The 22317-nt window shown below is 44.8% G+C and overlaps 2 protein-coding genes across 8 annotated transcripts in view; one reads left to right on the top strand and one right to left on the bottom strand.

Annotated features, from left to right (window-relative positions):
* Positions 1-22317, top strand: part of LOC309478174 (uncharacterized protein) — a 253102-nt gene that overhangs the window by 206926 nt on the left and 23859 nt on the right. The window lies entirely within an intron of this gene.
* The window catches only part of LOC309478138 (uncharacterized protein), a 47860-nt gene that overhangs the window by 16073 nt on the left and 9470 nt on the right, over positions 1-22317 (bottom strand). For 2 of the 7 annotated variants that reach the window (XM_082141684.1, XM_082141688.1), the window contains exon 3: positions 3663-3779. The exons of 2 other annotated variants lie outside the window; for them this stretch is intronic. In XM_082141684.1, coding sequence (XP_081997810.1) covers positions 3663-3779 — 117 coding nt within the window. Of the gene's footprint in view, positions 1-3662; positions 3780-4485; positions 4592-8219; positions 10013-16494; positions 21674-22317 lie in introns of those variants that run through there. 3 more of the 7 variants (XM_082141689.1, XM_082141687.1, XM_082141690.1) reach the window with 3 other exon arrangements.

Genomic DNA, 22317 nt, shown 5'->3' with positions numbered 1-22317 from the left:
TCACCAAACTAAGGCCCGCGGGCCGACTCAGGCCCGCCACCCCCCTTTGACTGGCCCCCCAGCCCATCTGCCCCCCACTACTTGAAACTCGAATTTTCCGAATTTTCGTCACCTGACATGCTCGAGATCAAGCAGTGACAGACAACGCACGCGCAGAGAACTGTCAGATAACTGTCAGTGTTCAGGACAGCAAAATGGTAATCTCTACTACACAATGAGGCCTGCTGGTGGTCATTTTGGTCTGGGTCATACAATTCTATGTTATATAGCTGACCCGTCCCCGGCCCCCCCATCACAGTCAGGAACGATAATGTGGCCCCCAGAGAAAAAAAGTTTGGTGACCCCTGCCCTAAACCCTTTGAAACATTCTGAGGTGTACACGGGAGCCCACTTTGAATGACGTGGCGAGCCGCTGAATTGACAGAGCCCGGCCCGGCGTGGGCCATGCTCTCATGTGAACGGAGTCGAGAACTGTTCCCAGGAACGTGATCCGTTGGCTGGGGGACAGCACACTCTTGGCAAAGTTTACCCTGAGCCCGAGGCTTTCGAGATGGCCAAGGAGCCAGGCTCTTTGAGAATGGGACTCCGCCTCTGACTGAGTCAGTATGAGCCAGTCGTCGAGGTAGTTCAGAATACGCATTGCCTGCTCTCTCAGGGGGGAGAGAGCCACATCCATGCACTTCGTGAATGTATGAGGCGCTAGAGCGAGTCCAAATGGTAGGACTGTATATTGATATGTCTGCCCCTCAAAGGCGAATCTCAGGAATGGCCTGTGATGGGGGTTCACTTGAATGTCAAAGTAAGCATCTTTTAGATCTACTGAGAAGAACCAGTCTCCTGGCCAGATCTACGCCAGGATGTGTCTGGTCGTAAGCATCCTGAATGGCCGTACCATTAGGGCACGAGAAAGTAACGGCTGTAGAAGCCCGACTCGCTTTGTGATGCGGGAACTCTCTCAATAGCCCCTTTTGCAAGCAGATTCGAAACTTCGGAGCTGAGGACATGAGCCATAGTGCTCCCTAACGAAGTGTAAGTTATAGCACGAAAGCGCAGAGGTCTGCGGGCGAATTGAAGCGAGTAACCGTTCATTATGATATTCATCACCCAATCTGACATTTCGGGAATGGCCTGCCAAGCCAGAGCCCATTAAGCCGGTGGCTGGATCATATCTGAAGGCGAAGCGCCCAGACTCGGGGGCTCGACCTGACAGAGGTTTGTGTCAGGAAATTTGCTCGATTTGTGCTTTGTGTGGGTCGCTGTCAAAACAGCAAATGGGTGCAGGGGTGCCTGACAAATGATGGGCCCATGTTCTGCATTTAACACTACTCCAACCGCCCGAACGTAAGAGGGGGCTGTGAGAGACACTCGAGCGATCTTCGGGGGTGGTCCGGCCGCAGCGGGACATGAACCCCTCTTTCCCCCGGCTAGGACGGCTTCTTAGGCTCGTGGTCCAGTGTGAGCTTTGGACGAGGACCTTGGCGCTTGGGTAGCTGGTAAAGGTAGCGTGGGCAGGTCTCAACCGCTGGGCGGGGCTGGTAAACCGGCGGCGCTGGTTTCTCTGGCTGCGGCGTATTCTTGGGGTGCTGTGAAGCCAAACTGGAGCGCTTCGGTAGGAAGTGCTTCATTGCACTGGAAGCTTTCTGAGCCTCGGTGAAGCACTCTACAAAGCTGCTGACGGAAGGGTCGTGGAGACCGGTGAGTCGAGGAAGGCGGTCCTGTCCGTGTCTCTGATCTCAGTTAAATTCAGCCATAAGTGGTGCTAAAGAACAACAAGGCTGGCCATGTTGCGGCCGATAGCCTGGCAGTGGTCTTTCTGGCCCGCAGTGCAAGGTCAGTAGCGCTGCAAAGGTCCTTGAAGGCATCTGGATCGGGTCCCGACTCGTCCATAGCGTGGAGGAGTTTGACTTGGAACACCTGGAGGATCACCATGGTGTGTACTGCAGAGGCGGCTTGACCAGCGGCGGCATAGGCGCGACTGGCCATAGTGGAAGTAGTTCTGCACGGCTTAGACAGGTGCGTCGCTTTTGTTCTCCAACTGCCTGCAGTGGGAGGGCACAAATGAGCGGCGACCGCTTCCTCAAGTGGCGGGAGCTTCACATAGCCCTTCTCTTCAGCGCCGTCAACATATGACAGCGTGGTAGAAGCATAAGAGCACGTTCGCACTGAAAAGAGCGCGCGCCAGGATTTAGTGAGCTCGTTGTGGACCTCGGGGAAAAATGGAGCGGCACGCTGGCGAGGAGCCTGTTGGCGCCCCGGCAGTAACCATTCATCAAGGCGGCTTCTAGCGGTCCCTTCTGGTGAAAGCCGGTCGTGTCCCAGTTGGTCGACAGCGCGAGTGACAACGCGGAGATGCTCGGTGTCAATACTCGCTCTGGTGTCGATTCTTTCAGTCTGAGAAGGAAGGACGGGGTCCACGGAGCCCGATCAATCCTCACAGTGACGCCGCCACAGAAACTGCGTCATCCAGGTCCTCTGCAGATTCGCCGAAAGTGACGAGTGCAGCCACTTCAAGAGAGGGGCGTTGGTCGCTCTTTGCGAATAACACAGGAGATGTGTTAGAAGGTGTAGGCGAGGCACACGGGGAGGGACCCGGTGTGCAGGCGCTCAAATCACCACGCTCGTGGATCCTCTGCTCGCGCCGCTTCTTCCTACGGGGCTCGATGGGCGCCAACGACGGAAGATGGGCGGGCCCGCTCTCTGAAGTAACGAGAGCGCGCCTGGATCAAAGCGCAGAGACGGGCATGCTGTTGCATGAAAGGCAGCCGCCTTTAGTGAGTGCTGCCTCTGCGTGCTCAGGACCGAGGCAGACAGCACACTGGGTGTGTCGGTCTGACACATGAAGGGGAATCCCGCAGGATTCCCAGACGGGGAGCGGCATTTGAAACAACGTGCTCTGCTCTTTTAGATAGAAAGCTTGTAAAGGATATCTCGTCGGATGCCACAGGGAAACGATCAGCTTGGGCGCTGAAGCTGTTCCGCTGAAGGGCTGCTCGACGGCGAGAAGGCTTCTTATCCGGAGAGGTCAGTGAAACGAGGTGAGAAACAGAGCTCGAGCTGAAGGAGATTAAAACTGTCATATGGCGAGTTTTCTCTGAATTTATACTCTTCAGCCATGCCTATTTTGGCGCGCTCAAGGCTGGCAAGGTGCCAGGCGCTCCGATTGGACCGCTCGCCTCTGGCGACTCGCCATAGGTTCGTGCAGTTGCTGCACCACAGCCAATCAGCTCGCTAGCACTCGAGCTGTCTTGCTGTGCAGCTGCAATGCGTTTTAAAATAAAGGCTTCAATAATTCTCGAGAAAGGAGTTTCCAATAGCGTTTGCAGCGCAGTACGAGAGAACCGTTCTCGTAAGGGAACTCAGACACACAAAATATTATCATATTTCCATAAGAGTGCTAAATTTGATCATTCAGTCAATATCAGCCATTTTTTAAAAACAAGGAGTTGAAGTTGTAATGGTAAAACCTCCAAACATTTCGTATCTCGGAAAAGCCCCGAATATGCTCTTTACAGGACTGTGACATGAATGATCTCAGAGAAATTCGCTAAAATATAATGTCCTCGACAGAGGATAAAGTCTATGCCTGGGTCTCAGGAGGAAATGTGATTTTTCATCTTAATGTTCCTCATCAGTCATTAAAGAGAATGAAGGAAAACACCAACCTGTTTGTTCCTCTGTATCTTCATCTTTTATTCTGCAGGGTTCTTCCTTAATCTCCATCTTTACAATAGTATGTCCGTAGTTTCTCCTGGAGTAATTCCTCCTGCTTGCTTCTTGTCCTGTGGGAAGATGGGAATATTTCCCAGCATTTAAACTCTCATTGTTTAGAAAGGTTGTTTTTTTTTGTTTTTTTTAAGATATGCAGCATAATTCAAAACATAATAATAAATAATAAAATCTGAACATTGGCTCTCAAGTCTTTATTCGGCTTTGTTCTCATGGTTTCTTAATGGGTACACTTACTCTATAACATTTCCCAGCCGCACAACTGAGACTTTAAACCCGGCGAGATCAGCATTAAAGAACTAATTTGTTAAATAACAGATTGGAGATTAAAATAATATCAGATTTGCCGAATTTTAAATAAACACAAAAGACAGAGATGAAAAATTAACTATGGTTAAATAAATGTTCAGTGATAGCCTGTGTTACAAAGATTTTTACATTTTGGCGCATTTTCTTCTCTAAACAGTGACAGTGTTGATATGGCAACTAGATACACAAAGTTTATTTGCTAGCATGTGTTTTACCCCGCGATAGTTCCCTATATCCCCACCCCTACATTAAAAACTGTTTACCAGGTTTAATTTTCAGTACATAAAATGAAAACACAACTCATAATCTTCACAAATTATAATGTGAAAAACAGTCAGTAACGAGTTTACGTTTCAAGAGCGTATGAACAACATCAGTCGGTTCATTTAGTGATTCACTAAATTAACAGACTCGTTTAGTCCTATTAAAGGATAAAATGATTGTACTCACAGTCTGAAAATTAGCAGATTTTGAGCAGAATGAACGGCTGTGTTCCACTTTTCCTGTTTATGTCCCCTTCCCTCGCTCACTTCTCTTCTTCTCCTAGACTCGGATGTGTGTCATTGCTTCGGTTGCTCGAGCGCCTCTACTGGTGGAAACCATTTAAAACTATATCCTCCTGAGACCCAGAAAAAAAAAGTTTTTTGAATTTAGTTTTTTTCCATGTCATCACACTGTTTAGAGCACAATAAACAAATGGTAAAAAAACATTTTTGCAAAATAATATTTTATTCATACGTTATGCTATGTCCTCTGTAGTGGACGCCAGGACTAAGTTGTTTAAAAAATAAAATGACAAGAAATTATATGTATAGGCAAAAACAATACCAATACATTTTGGGGTTTCAGGATTTTTTCAACCAAAATTTATATAAAGATTATTCTCAACTATGTTATGAAAGAAATAACGGAATGAATTGATACACCATTTTACTTTATGCAATATGTGGGTAAAATGGCCGTAAATTAATATTCCCATTCAATGCAATGTATCTATACACTGTATCTAATTTGCACATTAAAGTGTTCTTGGAGCAACATTTAATGAAAAAAGAAGTGTAATAATTGGAGTAATAATTGGCAACATTTTAATAATAATATCTAATATTTCATAGGAATATTGATGTATAATTTATTTCCATATTCACTTGTTGTGTCTCCTAAAATGCCTGATAAACATGATTTAAGTCCTGATGTCCTTTACAGTGGACACGTTTGAAATCAATGCCCTGTTCTGTAACAGAAAGTATTTTTTTTATTTGAAACCCCATAACATTTTCCTGAGATGTTGTTTTATGAAATACAATTTGAAAAGTAGTCCAATTTAAATTATAATTACAATATATTATCATATTTCCATAAGAATGCTACATTTGATCACTAAATTAATGTCAGACATTTTTAAAGACCAAGGAGAAGTTGTTTTCATGGTGAAACCTCCAAACATTTGGTATCTCTGAAAAGCCCTGAATGTGCTCTTTACAGGACACCCAGGTTGTGTCATGTGACATGTATGATGTCAGAGAAATTCACTAAAATATAATGTCCACTACAGTGGACAAAAGTCTATTCTTGGGTCCCAGGAGGATATAATCTTCATAGATTCGTTACATTACAAGACAACCAATGTAAGATGGTTTACCTTGTTTGAGATCATGTAAACACTATTTATCCCCAAATATATTTGAATTGCGATAAAGATTCAAACTTCAAATATCTGCAAAGGAGTTTGCAATTACCTTTTGGACATTTAATGGCATATCCAAGATATACAATCTTACTACCTCGATGTGACAGACAGTCTCATATATTTTCATTCATCCATTCCTGACCAGTGGAGTAGGCAGAAATTGTATTTTGGGCGGGCCAGTGAAAAAGTGAGTGGGCCTATAGTTTTTCCTAGAAAAAAATGACTTAAATAATAATTAAACCTTAGAGAGTAGAACAAAGAATAGACAAACTGCAAAAACAGTTGCACCTTTATTTTGCAATATTCGGCTAAGGCAATAACAAAACACTGTCTAATCATCATGTTCAACCAACAGAGCTCAAGAAAGGCTGGACAAACCAGCATAGACAATAACCTGTCTGTTTTATTCAGGCTAGTCAGCAGTGCAAAGAAAGTTCACCCGAAAATAAAGTAGGCTAAAAGTACAAGAAATTCAAATAATGAAAACTATCAGCAGAGCACGGGTTCAAATAAATAACAACACACTCCTTAATTTCTGTTAAATCAACCATATACAATGCAATCAGCCTGGTGGAAATTAAGCTTTTGTGCCAAAAAAATAGCGACTAATTTAAACTAAACAATGTAGGCTAGCCTATAAGGCATTCAGCTATACACAACACACCACTAACTTAAGGCGAGACACTACAGGTGAATAGGGTAACATTTTAAAATAACAGATATTACCATAAAATTTCCTCAGTTGATTACTTACACAAGTATCCTATTCCTATATATAAAAAATGTATTACAAGGTTTTGAAATTTTTATCTTTAATTATGCAAATTAGGCATTATCTCATTAAACATGCACGATTGTGCATAGGCCTATATTTTCGGTAGATAGATCTGAACATTATGATAAAGCCAGGTGCAAAATTCTTTTTTCATTTTGTTTACACACAAGATAAAAAAATAAAATAAAATAAAAATCAGCGGGATTTCAGGATATATGCTTTTATTACCTAGGAAAACAAAATATACTGTCTATAGCCTTAAAACAATTATTTTTGCCATTTTTTTTTTTATTAAAATGTCACATAAATCAGGTCAGGAATGATTTATTAACAAATCCCTCTGAAAATATCTTCAGAATACTGCTAAGTGTATAACTGGAGAGTGTGGTGTACACAGGTGCTACATAGGCTAAGATGTTTGTACCGGAGAATGACAAAAAAAATATTTTGAGAAAACGCCATTTAAAGATTTGTAATGTAAAAAATCATACTTTTTTAGTAGAAACAACTATTTACAGACACAATATCTTATCAAATCATCAGCTATACAATAATACAAACCACCTAAAACACATAAAAACTTATAACACAGCATTTATGGCCTTCAACTGAACAGAACCCCAGTCAAAAACACACATCAAACATGCTACACTAACACTAACAAACTACACTAACATGAACAAACAACAAACAGTTGTATTTTTTATTAACTAACCTTAACAAAGATTGATAAATAGTCCTTCAGTAATAAATGTATTTCTCATGGTTAGTTCAGGTTAGGTAATACATCAATTAATGTTAACAAATGAAACCTTATTGTAAAGTTTTACCATTATTTTATATATTGTATTTATGCTATTTTAAATAACCTACACATATTTTTTATCATAATATATATATATATATATATATATATATATATATATATATATATATATATATATATATATATATATATATATATATATATACACAGTATATATGATTTTATTATATATATATATATATGATTTTATTATAACATCTTTATTTTGAAAGTATTTAAAATACAGGCCTAGGCCCTATGGTTACCTTTTACTTAAATTTACAACCATATGTGTGCATTATCACCTTTGTGAATGCATTCACTTTCAAAAACTCAAAGCAAGACAAAGACCCCTTACTGAATCAACACACTTTAGCGGTTCGTTATTGGTTTTAATGTTATGTAAGGGGAATGTCCTTAAACACTTATCAAAGAAATATCATATCGTCTGTCCTCTTCTTTTAAAAGAGCATCAAGTGATGCGCTTGAACCATTACAATATTGAGTTCTGATTGGTCAATCCCTGTTATTTATAGTTCGTTAATTATCATATGCATAGAATTTTAATATTCCAATAGCATGATTAGTTTTACATAATAGCTGGTTAATCTAATGGGGGACGGTGGGGTGTTGTGGTTTAACAGAGGGGAACTTATTTGTCATTAGAACCCTGCGTAATTTAGATATGATTTGCATGCATTAAAAATATGTTTAACGTTTCATTTTCTCACCAAATAAAATGAAAACACAAACCATAATCTTCACAAAATGTAATGTGAAAAACCAGTCAGTAGCGAGTTCACGTTTCACGAGCGTAATGAACAACATCAGTCTATTAATTTGAGTGATTCACTTAATGAACAGTCGTTTGTATTTAGATTTCTCCTAATAAATGATAAAATGAATGTACTCACAATCTGAAAAACAGCAGATTAAGAGCAGTCAATGATGTTGTTTGTGTTCCCTTCCCTCGCTCACTTCTCTTCTTTTCCTAGACTCGTATGTGTGTCATTGCTTTGGTTGCTCGAGCGCCTCTACTGGCGGAAACCATATTAAACTATCTAACCTTCATAGATTAAGTAAGATATTTATGTGTTATCTTGGCTGATATGAAACGACTCGGTTACTAACGTAACCTCGGTTCCCTGAGAAGAGGGAACGAGTATTGTGTAAGTAGCTTACGCTATGGGCAACCTCCTTTTCTCAAGGATCTTGAAGCCAAATTTTTTAAACGCAGTGCAGCTGCACAGCAGACACATAGCAGAGCGGCTAGCGCGGTCATTGGCTGTGCTGCGGCAACTGCAACAACCCGCGTCCAAAAGGAGAGCACCATTGACACTTTGCATGGGTAGGGGTCCAGGCTCCATGCTGAACACCAGCCGGAGAACACTGACCATTTTGGAGCGTAAAGGCGTGGAAAAATGCATCAACCAAAAATGAAAAAATGGCTCTTTGGTCAAAAAAGGTTCCCCACCCCTGCCCTGGGAGAACATTGTCTCTTGATAGCATATTCGCACCTTGGTTCAGAATGCCTGACACTGACGTAAGCCGCACTCTCATTTGTATAGAGTTTATGACTGTTCCTAGGAAGGAAATACTCTGACTGGGAGACAGTATTGATGCTGAGACCGAGGCATTCTAGATGGCTGAGGAGCCAGGATCTGTGAGTTATTAACTGCGCCTCCGATTGGGCTATAATCAGCCAATCGTCGAGGAAGTTTTACACTTGCACTCCCTGTTGTCTCAGGGGGGTGAGAGCTGCACCCATGCACTTCGTAAATGTACGGGGTGCTAGAGATAGGCCGAACGATAGGACCGTGTACTGATAAGCCTGCCCCTTGAAAGCGAATTTCAAGAATGGCCTGTGATGGGGCGTTATCTGAATGTGAAAATAAGCATCTTTCAGATCCACTGAGAAAGACCAATCCCCTGGGCGAATCTGCGCGAGGATTTGTTTGGTTGTCAGCATCCTGAACGGGTGCATCATAAGCGCTTTGTTCAGGTGTCTGAGATCTAGGATGGGCCTGAGGCCGCCATCCTTCTTTGGAACGAGGAAGTAGCGACTGTAAAAGCCTTGTTTTGTGATAAAGGGACTGGCTTTACAGTCCATTTTGCGGACATTTTCGACACTTCGGTGCGAAGGACTTGAGCCACGTCGCTTCTCACTGTTGTCTCGACCACGGCTAGAAAGCGTGGAGGTCTGCAAGCAAACTGTAGCGAGTAGCCTCGTTTTATTATGTTCAACACCCATTCTGATATCCCGGGGTTGGCCTCCCAGGCCTTGGCCCGCATACATTACACCTCCAGCACGAGCCGGAGGGAAAACTGATACTGTGGGAACAGTGTTTATGTGCCGGGGTGCGTACTTCATAGTGGGCACACAGCCTACATTTATCACACTTCCAACGGTGAGCCGGAGGGAAATCTGATACTGTGGGGACAGTGCTTATGTGCAGAGTAGCGTACTTTATAGTAGGCACACAACCTACATTTATTACACCTCCAGCACGAGCCTGAGGGGGAACAGACAAAAAAGTTATCTTTTCGTGCTTTATTTGAGTCGCCGTAAAAACGGCCTTTGTTTGCAGGTGTGCATGTTTCAGAACAGACTTGTTTACTGCAATATTTACATTTCCAGTCGCCTGAAATAAAGAGGGGACTGGGAAATGTGTAAAAGGCTTTTTGGAGGTTGGACCTCAGCCGCTGGGACCTATCGAGCGAGGCCTAGCGTGACGTCAAACCCAATGAGGGTGCTTCGCGCCCACTGCGTCACGTCCCGCCGAAACGGGCGTGGCTTAGGCCTATAAATACAGCTCGCAGGCAGCTGATATCTGATTTTTCATCTCTTCAGCGAAGCACATGCATCGCTGGATCCGGAGAGAAGCCGCGCCGTCTGAGGAAGCACTTGCAGCGGGACGAGTCGTCACTGAAGTCGCTGGCCGCGCCGCCTTCAATCGCCTTCCTGCTGCGCTATCCGGCGCCTATATCCTTTACACTCTCTTTTGTGTGTGTGTTCGCCGCCGCGACACACACTGTCTAAAAGAGCTTGCGTCTTTTTAAAGATGCCTTCCTCCGGCTCGTGCAGAGCCACACTCAGCGACGGGGACCGCCAACTTGTCTGCGTTTCCTGCCTGGGTGAGGATCATGCAGCTCTCGCGCTCGCTGACGGCGGCTGCCATCACTGTGAGCTACTGCCTATGGCGACTCTGAGGACTCGCCTGGCATATTTCACTGAGACTGCACCTCCGCCCGCTGTAGTGCCACGCCGTAAAAAGCGCCGTGCTCAGCGGGTCCCGGAACCTTCTCCCACCCGTCAAAGCTCGCCGGTTCGCCCGCCAGCTTCACCGGCTTCGTCAGTGTCTCTTCCTGACGGACAGCGGCCACCGTCTGCCGCCGCTTCCGTCGATGACGCTGATGAAAAAGCCGCATTGGGGGAGGATGATTCCTGCTTTCTCCTGGCATCGAGCAGTGAGGATTGGGCGAGCACTGTGGATCTCGCGCCCTCTGTCCGCGCATCGTCAGGCAAAAGAGCTAGCATCGAGTCAGAGCTGATCCGCATACTCGCACAGGCCGCGGCGAGCCTTGGCCTCGAGTGGTCTACGCCTGAACAGCCTGCTCACAACCGGCTGGATGGATATTTTCTTCCCGGGGAGCGCGCTTTGCCTGCGTCCAGACCAGCGCCCTTTCTTCCTGAGTTACACGAAGAAGTCGCTAAGTCTTGGAACGCCCCCTTCTCAGCTAGAATGCGCTCTTCTGTTTCGCTAGCATTCTCCGCTGTTGACGATGCTAAAAACAAAGGTTACCATTCGCTGCCGCCGGTCGAAGAAGCGATAGCAGCCCACCTTTGCCCGCCCTCCGCTGGACGGCGCGCTAAGCTGGCTCTGCCTTCAAAAGCTTGCCGCATGACGTCAACCCTGCTCGGTCGCGCTTTCTCCGCCGCTTGGCAGGCTGCGTCAGCGCTGCATACTATGGCCACACTGCAAATTTTCCAGGCCGATCTCCTCCGAAAGCTGGACGAGAAAGGACCAGATGCAATTTGCGTGCCAGACTTGAGAAGTGCTACGGCGCTCTCCGCGCTACTAAGTCTGCTGCACAGGCCATAGGACGGAGCATGGCCTCTCTCACTGTGACTGAGAGACACCTATGGCTAACGCTCTCTGAGATGTCTGAGTCTGAGCGCGCCGTGTTCCTCGACGCTCCGCTTTCTCCTGCTGGCCTCTTCGGAACTTCGCCGAGGTACAGAAAGCGTCACAGGCTATGAAGCACTTCCTGCCGAAGCGCTACAGTTCTGCAGCAGGCCGTGCGAAACCGTCTGCTCAGAGCTCACAGCCTCAGCCTCCGCCCACCGCCGCCACTTCGCAGCTCATCTGGCCGCCGCCCCGCCCCGCGTGGGCCGCGGCCCAGGATTGCGGTAAAGCCAGAGGCCCCGAAGTCATCCTAGCACGCCTAGGGAAATGACGGTGTCCAAGTCCCGCTGCGGCCGGACTTTCACCAAAACTCATCGCTCGTTCAGTTCCAAGAAATGTGATTGTTCCAGTGTATTTTGCAGTCAACAAGGCGGTTCCACTGCCCGCTTGCCTGCACACAAATGCCGTTTTTACGGCTACCCAGATAAATCCCATAAAGAGTGTATTTTCTGGTGTCCCGGCCATGGCCGATGGTGTTATGAGTGTAGACAAAATGCCCACTGCCCAGTGCCCATTCCTACACACAAGCACAGCCCGTCACACAGGGCTCGCGCACATAAAATCGACCCAGTTCGATTGCGCATTAAACGTAGCAGATGTGCCCACAATCACTACGTCCTGCATGTCTCGAGGTTTCTGTAAAAACGAAACCAACGTGCATTCGCTCTGCTCAGGCGGACAATGCTCTCGGTGTGGTAAATGTGCCCGCTATCCCGCGCCCACATCCACACATAGACATGACAAGTCCTACGGGACTCGCCCAGCCCTCCCCTCTCGGTTAACCACCGCAGAGGAGCCGAGCGCGGGCAATCTGCCCGCTGTTATCAGCGCACCCTCTGCCTCGAATGTCATAAGCTCGACGCTTGTGTTACAGCACACCGAAGCCCCTCTGTCGCTGAGCGACCAGAGCGCGCTTCGCATTCAACCCCTAGCCATTCATGCAGATGCATGGGCGAGGCTACCCGGGGTTTCGAAGTGGGTGCTACACATTATAAAAAGAGGCTATTCGCTACAGTTTCGCCGGCGCCCTCGTCGCTATGCGACGCGTGTCGAGACCACGGTAAAAACAGAAGTAGCACACCTACTTCGAGCCGAAATTTTGAAACTATTGAGCAAAGGGGCCATAGAGCCGTTATCTCTAGCTCAGAGCGAAGGAGGGCTATACAGCAGATACTTCCTGGTACCGAAAAAAGACGGGGGTCTCAGACCCATACTAGATCTAAGGCAACTGAACAGAGTGCTTGTTCAGAATGCTCACGACCAGAAAAATCCTCGCACAGATTCGCCGAGGAGATTGGTTTGTGTCAATAGATCTGAAAGACGCGTATTTTCAAATACAGATAGCGTCACGTCACAGGTGATATGTGAGATTCGCCTTCGAGGGTCCTACCGTTCGGCTTGTCCCTAGCACCCCGTACATTTACGATGTGCATGGACGCAGCGCTCGCACCCCTCAGGCTACAGGGCATGCGAGTATTGAACTACTTGGACGATTGGCTGATTCTAGCTCAATCTCACTCGATGCTCATAGAGCACAGGACCATTTTACCCGATCACCTCGAGAATCTGGGTCTCAGAGTCAATTGGGCGAAGAGTTCTCTGTCCCCCAGACAGATAATATATTTTCTGGGCACAGAACTGAACTCGCTGTCTATGATAGCGCGACTGTCACCACAGCGCGTGCTAGACATTCAGCGCGCAGCGAACTCTTTCCGCTGTGGCGCATCGGTCCCGCTCAAGAAATTTCAGAGGATTGTAGGTCTCATGGCCTCAGCATCATCAGTTCTTCAGCTGGGCTTGCTTCGCATGCGCCCGCTACAGTTCTGGCTGAAAGCACGAGTGCCGCACCGAGCGTGGGCTTCCGGTCTGCTTCGTCTCAAGGTCAATCAGAAATGCATCGCAGCTCTGAAACCTTGGAAAGCAAACGACTGGTACCAATCAGGTGTAAGCCTGGGGACTTCCTCGAGTGTGAAGGTGGTGTCTACGGACGCATCCACCTCGGGATGGGGAGCGCTGCTCGAGGGCAGACCGTTCTTCGGCCAATGGTCGGAACGGGAGAAGCTTCTGCACATAAACTGCCTCGAAATGCTGGCAGTAGACAACGCGCTGACGCGTTTTTGTCCCCAAATACGAGGACACACGTCCTGGTCCGTTCGGACAACATGTCAGTGGTGTCCTACATAAATCGCCAGGGCGGCCTCAGGTCCCGAAACCTGCACAGGCTGACAGAACGCCTCCTGGTGTGGGCTCAGCGCAACCTGCTCTCGCTGAGAGCAGCGCATGTGCCAGGGCTCCTAAACGTAGGACCGGATAGACTGTCCAGGAACAATGTTCCGACAGGCGAGTGGTCTCTACACCCACAGACAGTCCAGCTGCTGTGGAAGAAATTCGGCAGAGCGGAAGTAGACCTGTTCGCGTCTCAAGAAAACGCTCACTGTCTGGAATTTTTCTCCAAGAGCAGGGACGCGCTGGCTCATGTATGGCCCCGCCGCCCTCTCTATGCTTTTCCTCCCGTCTCTCTCCTGCCTCAGGTGATAGAGCGGATCAGGGAAGAAGGATGCTCAGTGCTACTCGTAGCGCCGTTCTGGAAAAACCAACCCTGGTTCCCAGTTCTGATGCAGCTAGCGAGCACTGCCCCATGGCCAGTGCCAGTGAGGAGGGACCTCCTCTCTCAGGCCAAGGGCTCGATTTGGCATCCGTGCCCAGAGCTGTGGTCCCTTCATGTTTGGGCCATCAACGGGTACCCGCTGACCGCCCAAGCGGAGTGTTAAACACGATCACGCAGGCCAGAGCTCCGTCTACGCGACGTCTCTATTCCTCGAAATGGTCAATGTTCTCCAGCTGGTGCACAGCTCGTGGCGTGTCGCCCCCAGACTGTGGGGTGACGGAGGTTCTCTCCTTCCTACAAGAGCTGTTGGACAAGGGCAGGTCCCCTTCCACGCTCAAAGTTTATGTGGCGGCCATAGCAGCGTTCTCAAAAACAACGCTTGGTCAGTCAATAGGAAGGAACGATTTAGTCATCCGCTTCCTTAGAGGAGCTAAGAGACTGAATCCACCCAGACCTCCCTCAGTCCCTGTATGGGACCTTTCTGTGGTACTGGAGGCCATGAAAGGTGACCCATTCGAGCCTTTACAGACGATTGATCTTAAGCACCTGTTTTTCAAGACAGTGTTTCTTCTGGCTCTCGCTTCGGTGAAGCGCATAGGGGACTTACACGCGCTCTCAGTCAGAGCGACGTGCATGGAGTTTGGGCCTAATGACTCAAGAGTTATACTCAAACCTAAGCACGGTTATGTTCCAAAATCCCTCAACACACCGTTTAGGGCGCAGGTCATTTCTCTGGTGAGGAAGGAGACGCGAGCTTCCTTTGTCCAGTCAGGGCATTAAGAGCTTATGTGTCTCGCTCATCTGTCTTCAGACAGACGGAGCAGCTCTTCGTTTCGTTCAGCGGACGTTCCAAGGGACTAGCCGCGTCGAAACAGATGGACAGTTGACGCCATTGCGCTGGCGTACACTTCCAAGGGTATGCAGTGCCCGTTGGGTGTCAGAGCGCACTCCACGAGAAGCATGGCTTCGTCGTGGGCCTGGTCAAATGGGATTGCCTTGCAAGATATATGTATGGCGGCAGGCTGGGCCTCCCCGTCTACATTTATAAGGTTTTATAACCTAGAGGTTCCCGCCTTACAGGCCAGGCTGTTGTCGGTCTAAATATACCAGTACTGTCTGTTCTGATGCTATCGGTTCAGAATACTGTGTCTGCTGAGCACTGCTCGATGAGCACTGCTCGTTGATCGACCGCAAAATGCTTATTTATTTGCCCATAAGACCCACAATTTTCCATCAGCTCAGGCCGTACTCCGCCCTGTCTGTATGATGTAATTTGCGTCTAAGGGACGCTGCTATATGTGGAAGAGCGCGGCTCCGCCCCTCCCTCTTCCCGGACTCCCTGTGAGTTCCCCTGGTGATGATGCACTATATGAACCCCGGGCTTTCGCCCTTGGGTCTTTGGTGTCAGATCCCAGCACGCAAGGCGTTTTACATTGGGTTCCCTAGCGTAAGATACTTACGCAGTACGAGAGACCTCTCGTAAGAGAACGTACTCGGTTACTAACGTAACCTCGGTTCTCTCTAGAAGAGGGAACGAGTACTGCGTATCTTGCCGTGCATGCACACGCTCTGGTTAGCTTCGGCGATGAAAAACCAGATATCAGCTGCCTGCGAGCTGTATTTATAGGCCTAAGCCACGACAGTTTCGGCGGGACGTGACACAGTGGGCGCGAAGCACCCTCATTGGGTCTGACGTCACGCTAGGCCTCGCTCGATAGGCTGCTGCAGTTGCCGCAGAACTGCCAATAGGCACACGAGCCGTCTTGCCTATGTCTGTATGCTGCCGCAACGCGTTTTACATTAATACAAAATTAAGGATAATTTTTTGGCTTCAATATCTCGCGGAAAAGGGATTTTCCCCCTAGCGTAAGATACTTACGCAGTACTCGTTCCCTCTTCTAGAGACAACCGAGGTTACGTTAGTAACCGAGTACGTTTTCCCATAGCATAAGCTGCTTACGCAATACAAGAGATCTCCTGAAAGGGAACAAACACTATTTATCTCACCACATGTGTTTGATTTGGGATAATATATATTATAATAAAACATTAAAATATTATTTTAGAAATAACATTTATTGAGGACAGTTGATTTACCATAAGACAATTTTTGGTTATGACTATATTTAAACTTAACCACCAATGAGTAAGGAAATTCTGATGCTGATGATTTTAAAACAAGCTTATAGGGCCGTTGAGAACCAGAACTAAACTGACCTGAGCCTGAAGTTTAGATGCTTCCCTATTATTGATATGCCTGGAGTTAAGGAATACGAGAAGAATTTTCATTTTTGGGTTGAAGGAGAGATTAAACAGAGAAGAGAAGCAATATGGTCTGGACTCAGCGATTTATTCACATCTAGATCTTTTTGTCACAAAATACTCTGAAACTGGTTGAGGATCCAACTGCAGTCGTTTATTACAGAAATTCGGAATCATAATCCATAAAACAGGCAACAGGTAAAAAATACAGGACAGATAATACAAAGAGACATCAGAGCATAAAAACAGTAAAACAAGGACATCCGAGAAACCAGGCAGAAAATGAAAACCAAAACACGGATAACCAGAGGGAGGGCTCTCAGAAATGCAGTGTGACACTAACAAGACTTTGCAAAAAGTCAGTGAAAACACAGGGCTTACATAGAGGGTATGCACTGGACTGAGTGGCAAAAGAGCTGCTACATGACTGAATTTAATAGAGGAAAATGCGAAAACACAAGCGAATATCAGTTTAAACTAAAAGTTGGACTCGATAGTGTTCAACTCATCAAAGATCCAGTGATCCATGGATACTGACATGCAGCCAGGAATCGTGTTTCCTAATCACTTATGTCAATCTTAAATATATTGTCCATCCCTAAAACTTGTATAGTTTTTGCTAGTGTTTATTTAAAAACATACAATTATGCAGAATATAAGATGGTAAATATTTAATTGATGAGTTAACAACACAATATATAGGATATGATTTTATCACTCAGTGGGCTTAACAGCAGTCACTCCGGTCGACGGTGACGTCATGTGCATATCCTCTATCGGCAGAGCTTTACAGGATAGCGATGCACAGTTGGAAGTAATCAAGCATAATGAGTGCAGGCATGTGTTATGGGAAATATAATTCATGATATGATCAAGGAAACAGGAATGACTTATAGAGACATCAGAACAGAACATGTTCAAAAGCAAACTCTCCAGTCCATAGACGGCGTTCTGCATCAAGAAATTACGAATTTAAGTTAATAAAATTATTTATTTTGAATGTTGACCCAAATGCAATAATATGACTATTAAAGCTGTTAAGCATTTGCTGTTTGTCTGCAATTTTATTCAATCTTTTTCAATGCAAAATTTGTTTTAATATCTTAACGCATCATGTCTATACATCTAAAACAAGTTATTTGAAATATAGATTATGATTTCATGGACTATTGTTGCCAGTTTTACCCAAATCCCTCATATATTCTAACTAGTGCTGTCAAACGATTAAAATTTTTTATTGCGACTAATCGCATTAATGTCATAGTTAACTCGCAGTTAATCGCACATTTTTATCTATTCTAAATGTCCATTGATTTATTTTTGTCCCATTCTTTTTTTCATTTTAATGCTCTTATCGACATGGAAAAGTGGATTGGCTTGCTTTGTGCAAATGTTTTTTTTATTGAAAACAACATTGGCATATACTGTAGTGTTCAATTTCACACTAACATTCTCACTTGGAGCAAATAATCGCATCAGAGAATTCACATTCGCGTCAAGTGGTATTTCAGACTGGACGTGCTGCGATGATAGCTCAGTTCACAATGACAAAACACACAGATCACTTTGGTCTTGTCAATGGAACCATTTGGCAACTTTTTAAAAGTAAACTTTCCATTCAGAATCTTATTGGCATCCATTTTGTCGTCTCGCGCTCGCCATCCACTCAAAACGTAGCGTTAAGGGTGGGGGGGGGGGGGGGTCGCACACCGGACGAGAAGCGCAGCGCGTCGCATCGCGTCCAGAACAACTCGAGGTATCGCACACCGGACGCGCACTTTCTCAGTTTATGGCAAGCAATATTGTTATGTTTAAGGACATTGTTGAATCAAGATAATGTCTGTATGTTATGATTGTACTGTACAGTTAAATACAATCATTACTAAGTCTGCAGTCTGAACACTTTACCTCAAGAGCGTCCGTTAACTGAATGAATTGAGAATATCTCCTGAAAATCCCATTACATCTGCAGTTTTCATTCAAGCAGCTGATTTCTAGGGATGTCCCGATACCACTTTTTCACTTCCGATACCGATACCGATGCCGCAGCTTTGGCTATTTGCCGATACCGATATCAATCCGATATTTTTATTTTATTCTTGAACGAATACTACTAATAATATAATATATGGAAGCACTTTGCACAATTAGCCACATAAAAACATCTCACTCAAATGGAGAACAAATACTTCTCCATATAGTCCACAACAGCAGTTGATAATGAAAGACTGCCACCCTTTATTCAAAAGGCCTTGAGATATGTTTGGTAACCTGAATGAATTTAAAATTAATTTGCTATATTTCAGATCAATATATTTGTTTCCTTAAAATTGTAATTAACTTTAACTTTATTCTCATCTGAATTATAAATAATTTATTTCTGTGTAAAATAATACTACCATTAAAAACATGATTTGATTTTCTGTTTTATTCAATGTAGAATGTGTAAATAAAAAATAAACAGATTTGTGCTGTTTTAGGACAAGAAATGAAAACCAATGCAATATGATGAATGTCCAAAAGATGAGATCATTGTGTGTGTGTGTGTGTGTGTGTGTGTGTGTGTGTGTGTGTGTGTGTGTGTGTGTGTGTGTGTGTGTGTGTGTGTGTGTGTGTGTGTGTGATTTTGGGTGACAGTCAGTTTGACAAGAGTTTACAGTTTGACAAAAGCACAATGTTGTGTTTTACACAAATATAAGTAGGCTAAACACTTTTTGCAGTTTTAATGATGTCCTGTATGAAAATGACGGAGTATGTTTTTATGTTTCCACTGTTCGATCGCGCCCGTGCCTCTCTCTCTCTGACACACACACACCAGCATTGCAATCTTGACATCGCAGCCTGTTCATTTTGCTGCGTTCACACCAAACGCGAATAGAACGTCAAAGTCGTGTCTATCGCGTCTAGTTCGATGCTTGAACAGTTTGAATCCATTCGCGCGTCCAAAGCGAATAGGACGCGCCGCGCGCGTATAATGATAAAGTGAACGTTTGAAGCGATATAGACGCGCGTTCAGAGCTAAGGCGGGGCTACAGATTAGGTGTCCCTAAAGAACCCGCATATGCGCGTATCTAACAGTTAGTTCCGTATTACATTGATTAATGTGCACGCGAGTTTTATTTATTTTTATACCGTGTATTCTCTGTGTAAATCCATGCACCGAACGTACGTTCAGTACGAATACGTACCGTTCCACCCCTAATGGGTATCGGATCATAGGTATCGGATAATTTTTTTTTCTCCCCTCCGATATCCGATCTAGCGTTTTGGGCCAGTATCGGCACGATACCGATGCCGTGGATCGGATCGGGACATCCCTACTGATTTCTATAAATGAATGTAAAACTAAATGTATATTGCAGCACAGGGTGAAGTCAGTATATACATTAACGACGATTTGAGACAAATAAATGTAAATTTAATATAAACTATGTAAATGGCGCTCTGTGGCACGGCAGGATTTTGAACAAGGTCCTGAGCCATAGCTGGGCGCCGCGGACAGACGCCGAATGGCGCCGCCGGTGTGTGTACACTCATAGAGAATAATGTGTTCGAATTTTAAAGACGCGGCGCAGCGCTTCTCGTCCGGTGTGCGACCCCCTCGGTGTCCGTCCTTTGGATGAGACGTAAAACCGAGGTCCTGACTCTCTGTGGTCATTAAAAATCCCATGGCATTTCTCGTAAAGAGTAGGGGTGTAACCCCGGTGTCCTGGCCACATTTCCACCCATTGGCCCTTACCAATCATGGCCTCCTAATAATCCCCTTACATTGAATTGGCGCTATCACTCTCCTCTCTCCACCTATAGCTGGTGTGTGGTGAGCGCACTGGCGCCGTTGTACTGTGGCTGCCGTCGCATCATCCAAGTGGTGGTGGTTGAGGAGAGATCCCCATATATGATTGTAAAGCGCTTTGGGTGTACAGTAGAACATATGAAAGCGCTATACAAATGCCTCATTCATTCTCATTCTATTCTATTTAGCCTACTACTCTTTGGCCAGCTCGCAAACCCAAACAAGTGTGTGCTGCGTGCCTGTTGTTTTGTTTCCGGTCTAGCTAGATCCGGTGTGGTGTAGTTTTTCTAACGTTACTAGTTGTTGCAACAGCATGTGAAAAAAACTACAAAGTTTGCTAGGCAAAAAGAACGTTAATATCGCAAAAAAATAAATAAATAACGCCGTTAATAACGCGTTTAACTGACAGCACTAATTCTAACTATTATTTTGACCTTCCCCAAAGGTTCCCCTTGTCAAACAATCAAACTTCACTAGAAATTTTAGCAAATTATCCAGCTTTTGATTCATCTAAATGTCAAATTATTTACTTGTAAGTGATGGATCTGAACATGAACATTGGCTAATTAGAAAATGTCGGACAACGGTTTTTCTCATGTTTCTGTAGAGTAGATAATTGGGTGAAACTCTTCCCACATGAAGAGCACTGGTGCGGCTTCTCTCCAGTATGAATTCTCTGGTGTGTTTTTAAATTGTTGGATGTAGTGAAGGTCTTCCCACAGTCAGGGCAACAATGAGGTCTCACACCAGTATGAACACTCTCATGCTGTTTTAAATTCTGCAGGCGTGAAAAACCCTTTCCACAAAAAGAACAAAAGTGAGGCTTCACACCAGCATGAGTTTTAAGGTGTGTTTTTAAGCTGGATGCCAAAACAAATGTTTTATCACACTGATCACAGCTGAATGATCTCACTCCAGAGTGACGGCGCAGATGAGTGGTGAGAACGCTTTGAGATGTGAAACTATTTCCACACTGAGAGCATGTATAAGGCCTCTCTCCTGTGTGAATTCTCATGTGCACATTAAGGCCTCCTTTATGAGTGAAACTCTTTCCACACTGGGAGCATTTGAACAGTTTTTCTCCAGTGTGAATCCTCATGTGCACATTAACGTCCTCTTTGCGACTGAAACTCTTTCCACACTGAGAGCAGGGGAATGGTTTTTCTCCAGTGTGTTCTCTCGTGTGTCTGTTAAGGGTTGATTTACGTGTGAAACTCTTACCACACTGACAGCATATGAACAGATTTTCTCCAGTGTGAGATTTCATGTGTTTATTAAGGTCTGATTTGTGCACGTAAAACAGTCCACACTCAGAACAGGTGAAAAATTCTTTGTCTCCGGATTTTCCAGCTTGTTTTTGTGTGAAATTTTCTTCAGTCTGTGAAACGACAGCATTTCCATCTTCATTTTTGAAATGATGAGGTTTTTCAAACAGATGTTTGTCTTCATTTTTATATGTCAGTTCTCCATCTTCATTAGTGAAATGATGCCATTTGTCTTTATTCACTTCCATCGGGTCTAAAAATCAACATATTAAATAATAAATTCCCCAAATTAAATCAGAGAAGGAAAATGAGAAACAAAGCAATCAAGAAATAATTTTAAATGTAGCACAAATCTACTACTGAGGCTACTAGTATCTAGTTCTAGATGTATTGTTATATACTCCTGAGAACCAGAAATATAAGAGATTTCTTTGTGAATTTAGTTTATATCATTACATTGTTTGTGGCATGAGAAATCATTGGAGGATTTTTTATTTTATTCATGTTTTATGCTGTCTGTAGAGGACACGTTATTAAGAAAATAAAATGGCATGATAAGAAATGTATAAGCGAAAACAATGTTTTCCTTTTTTCACTTACCAATAAATGTTTAGGTTTCGGGCCATTTTAACCAAACTTTGTATAAAGGTGATTCTCAACTATGTTATGAAATATATAACAGTATGATTTGATCAACTATTTTACTTGATGCCATATGTGTAAAATTGCCATAAATTGGTAGTCCCATTCTATACAACATACAGTGGGGAGAACAAGTATTTGATAACCTGCAAAATCGGCAGTGTTTCCCACTTACAAAGCATGTAGAGGTCTGTAATTTTTATCATAGGTACACTTCAACTGTGAGAGACTGAATCTAAAACAAAAATCCAGAAA

This window comes from Leuciscus leuciscus, assembly GCF_965113295.1.
Source record: "Leuciscus leuciscus genome assembly, chromosome: 16".
Lineage (NCBI taxonomy): Eukaryota > Metazoa > Chordata > Actinopteri > Cypriniformes > Leuciscidae > Leuciscus > Leuciscus leuciscus.
Note: the sequence above shows the minus strand (reverse complement) of the source record. Positions and strands in the feature narration are given on the sequence as shown.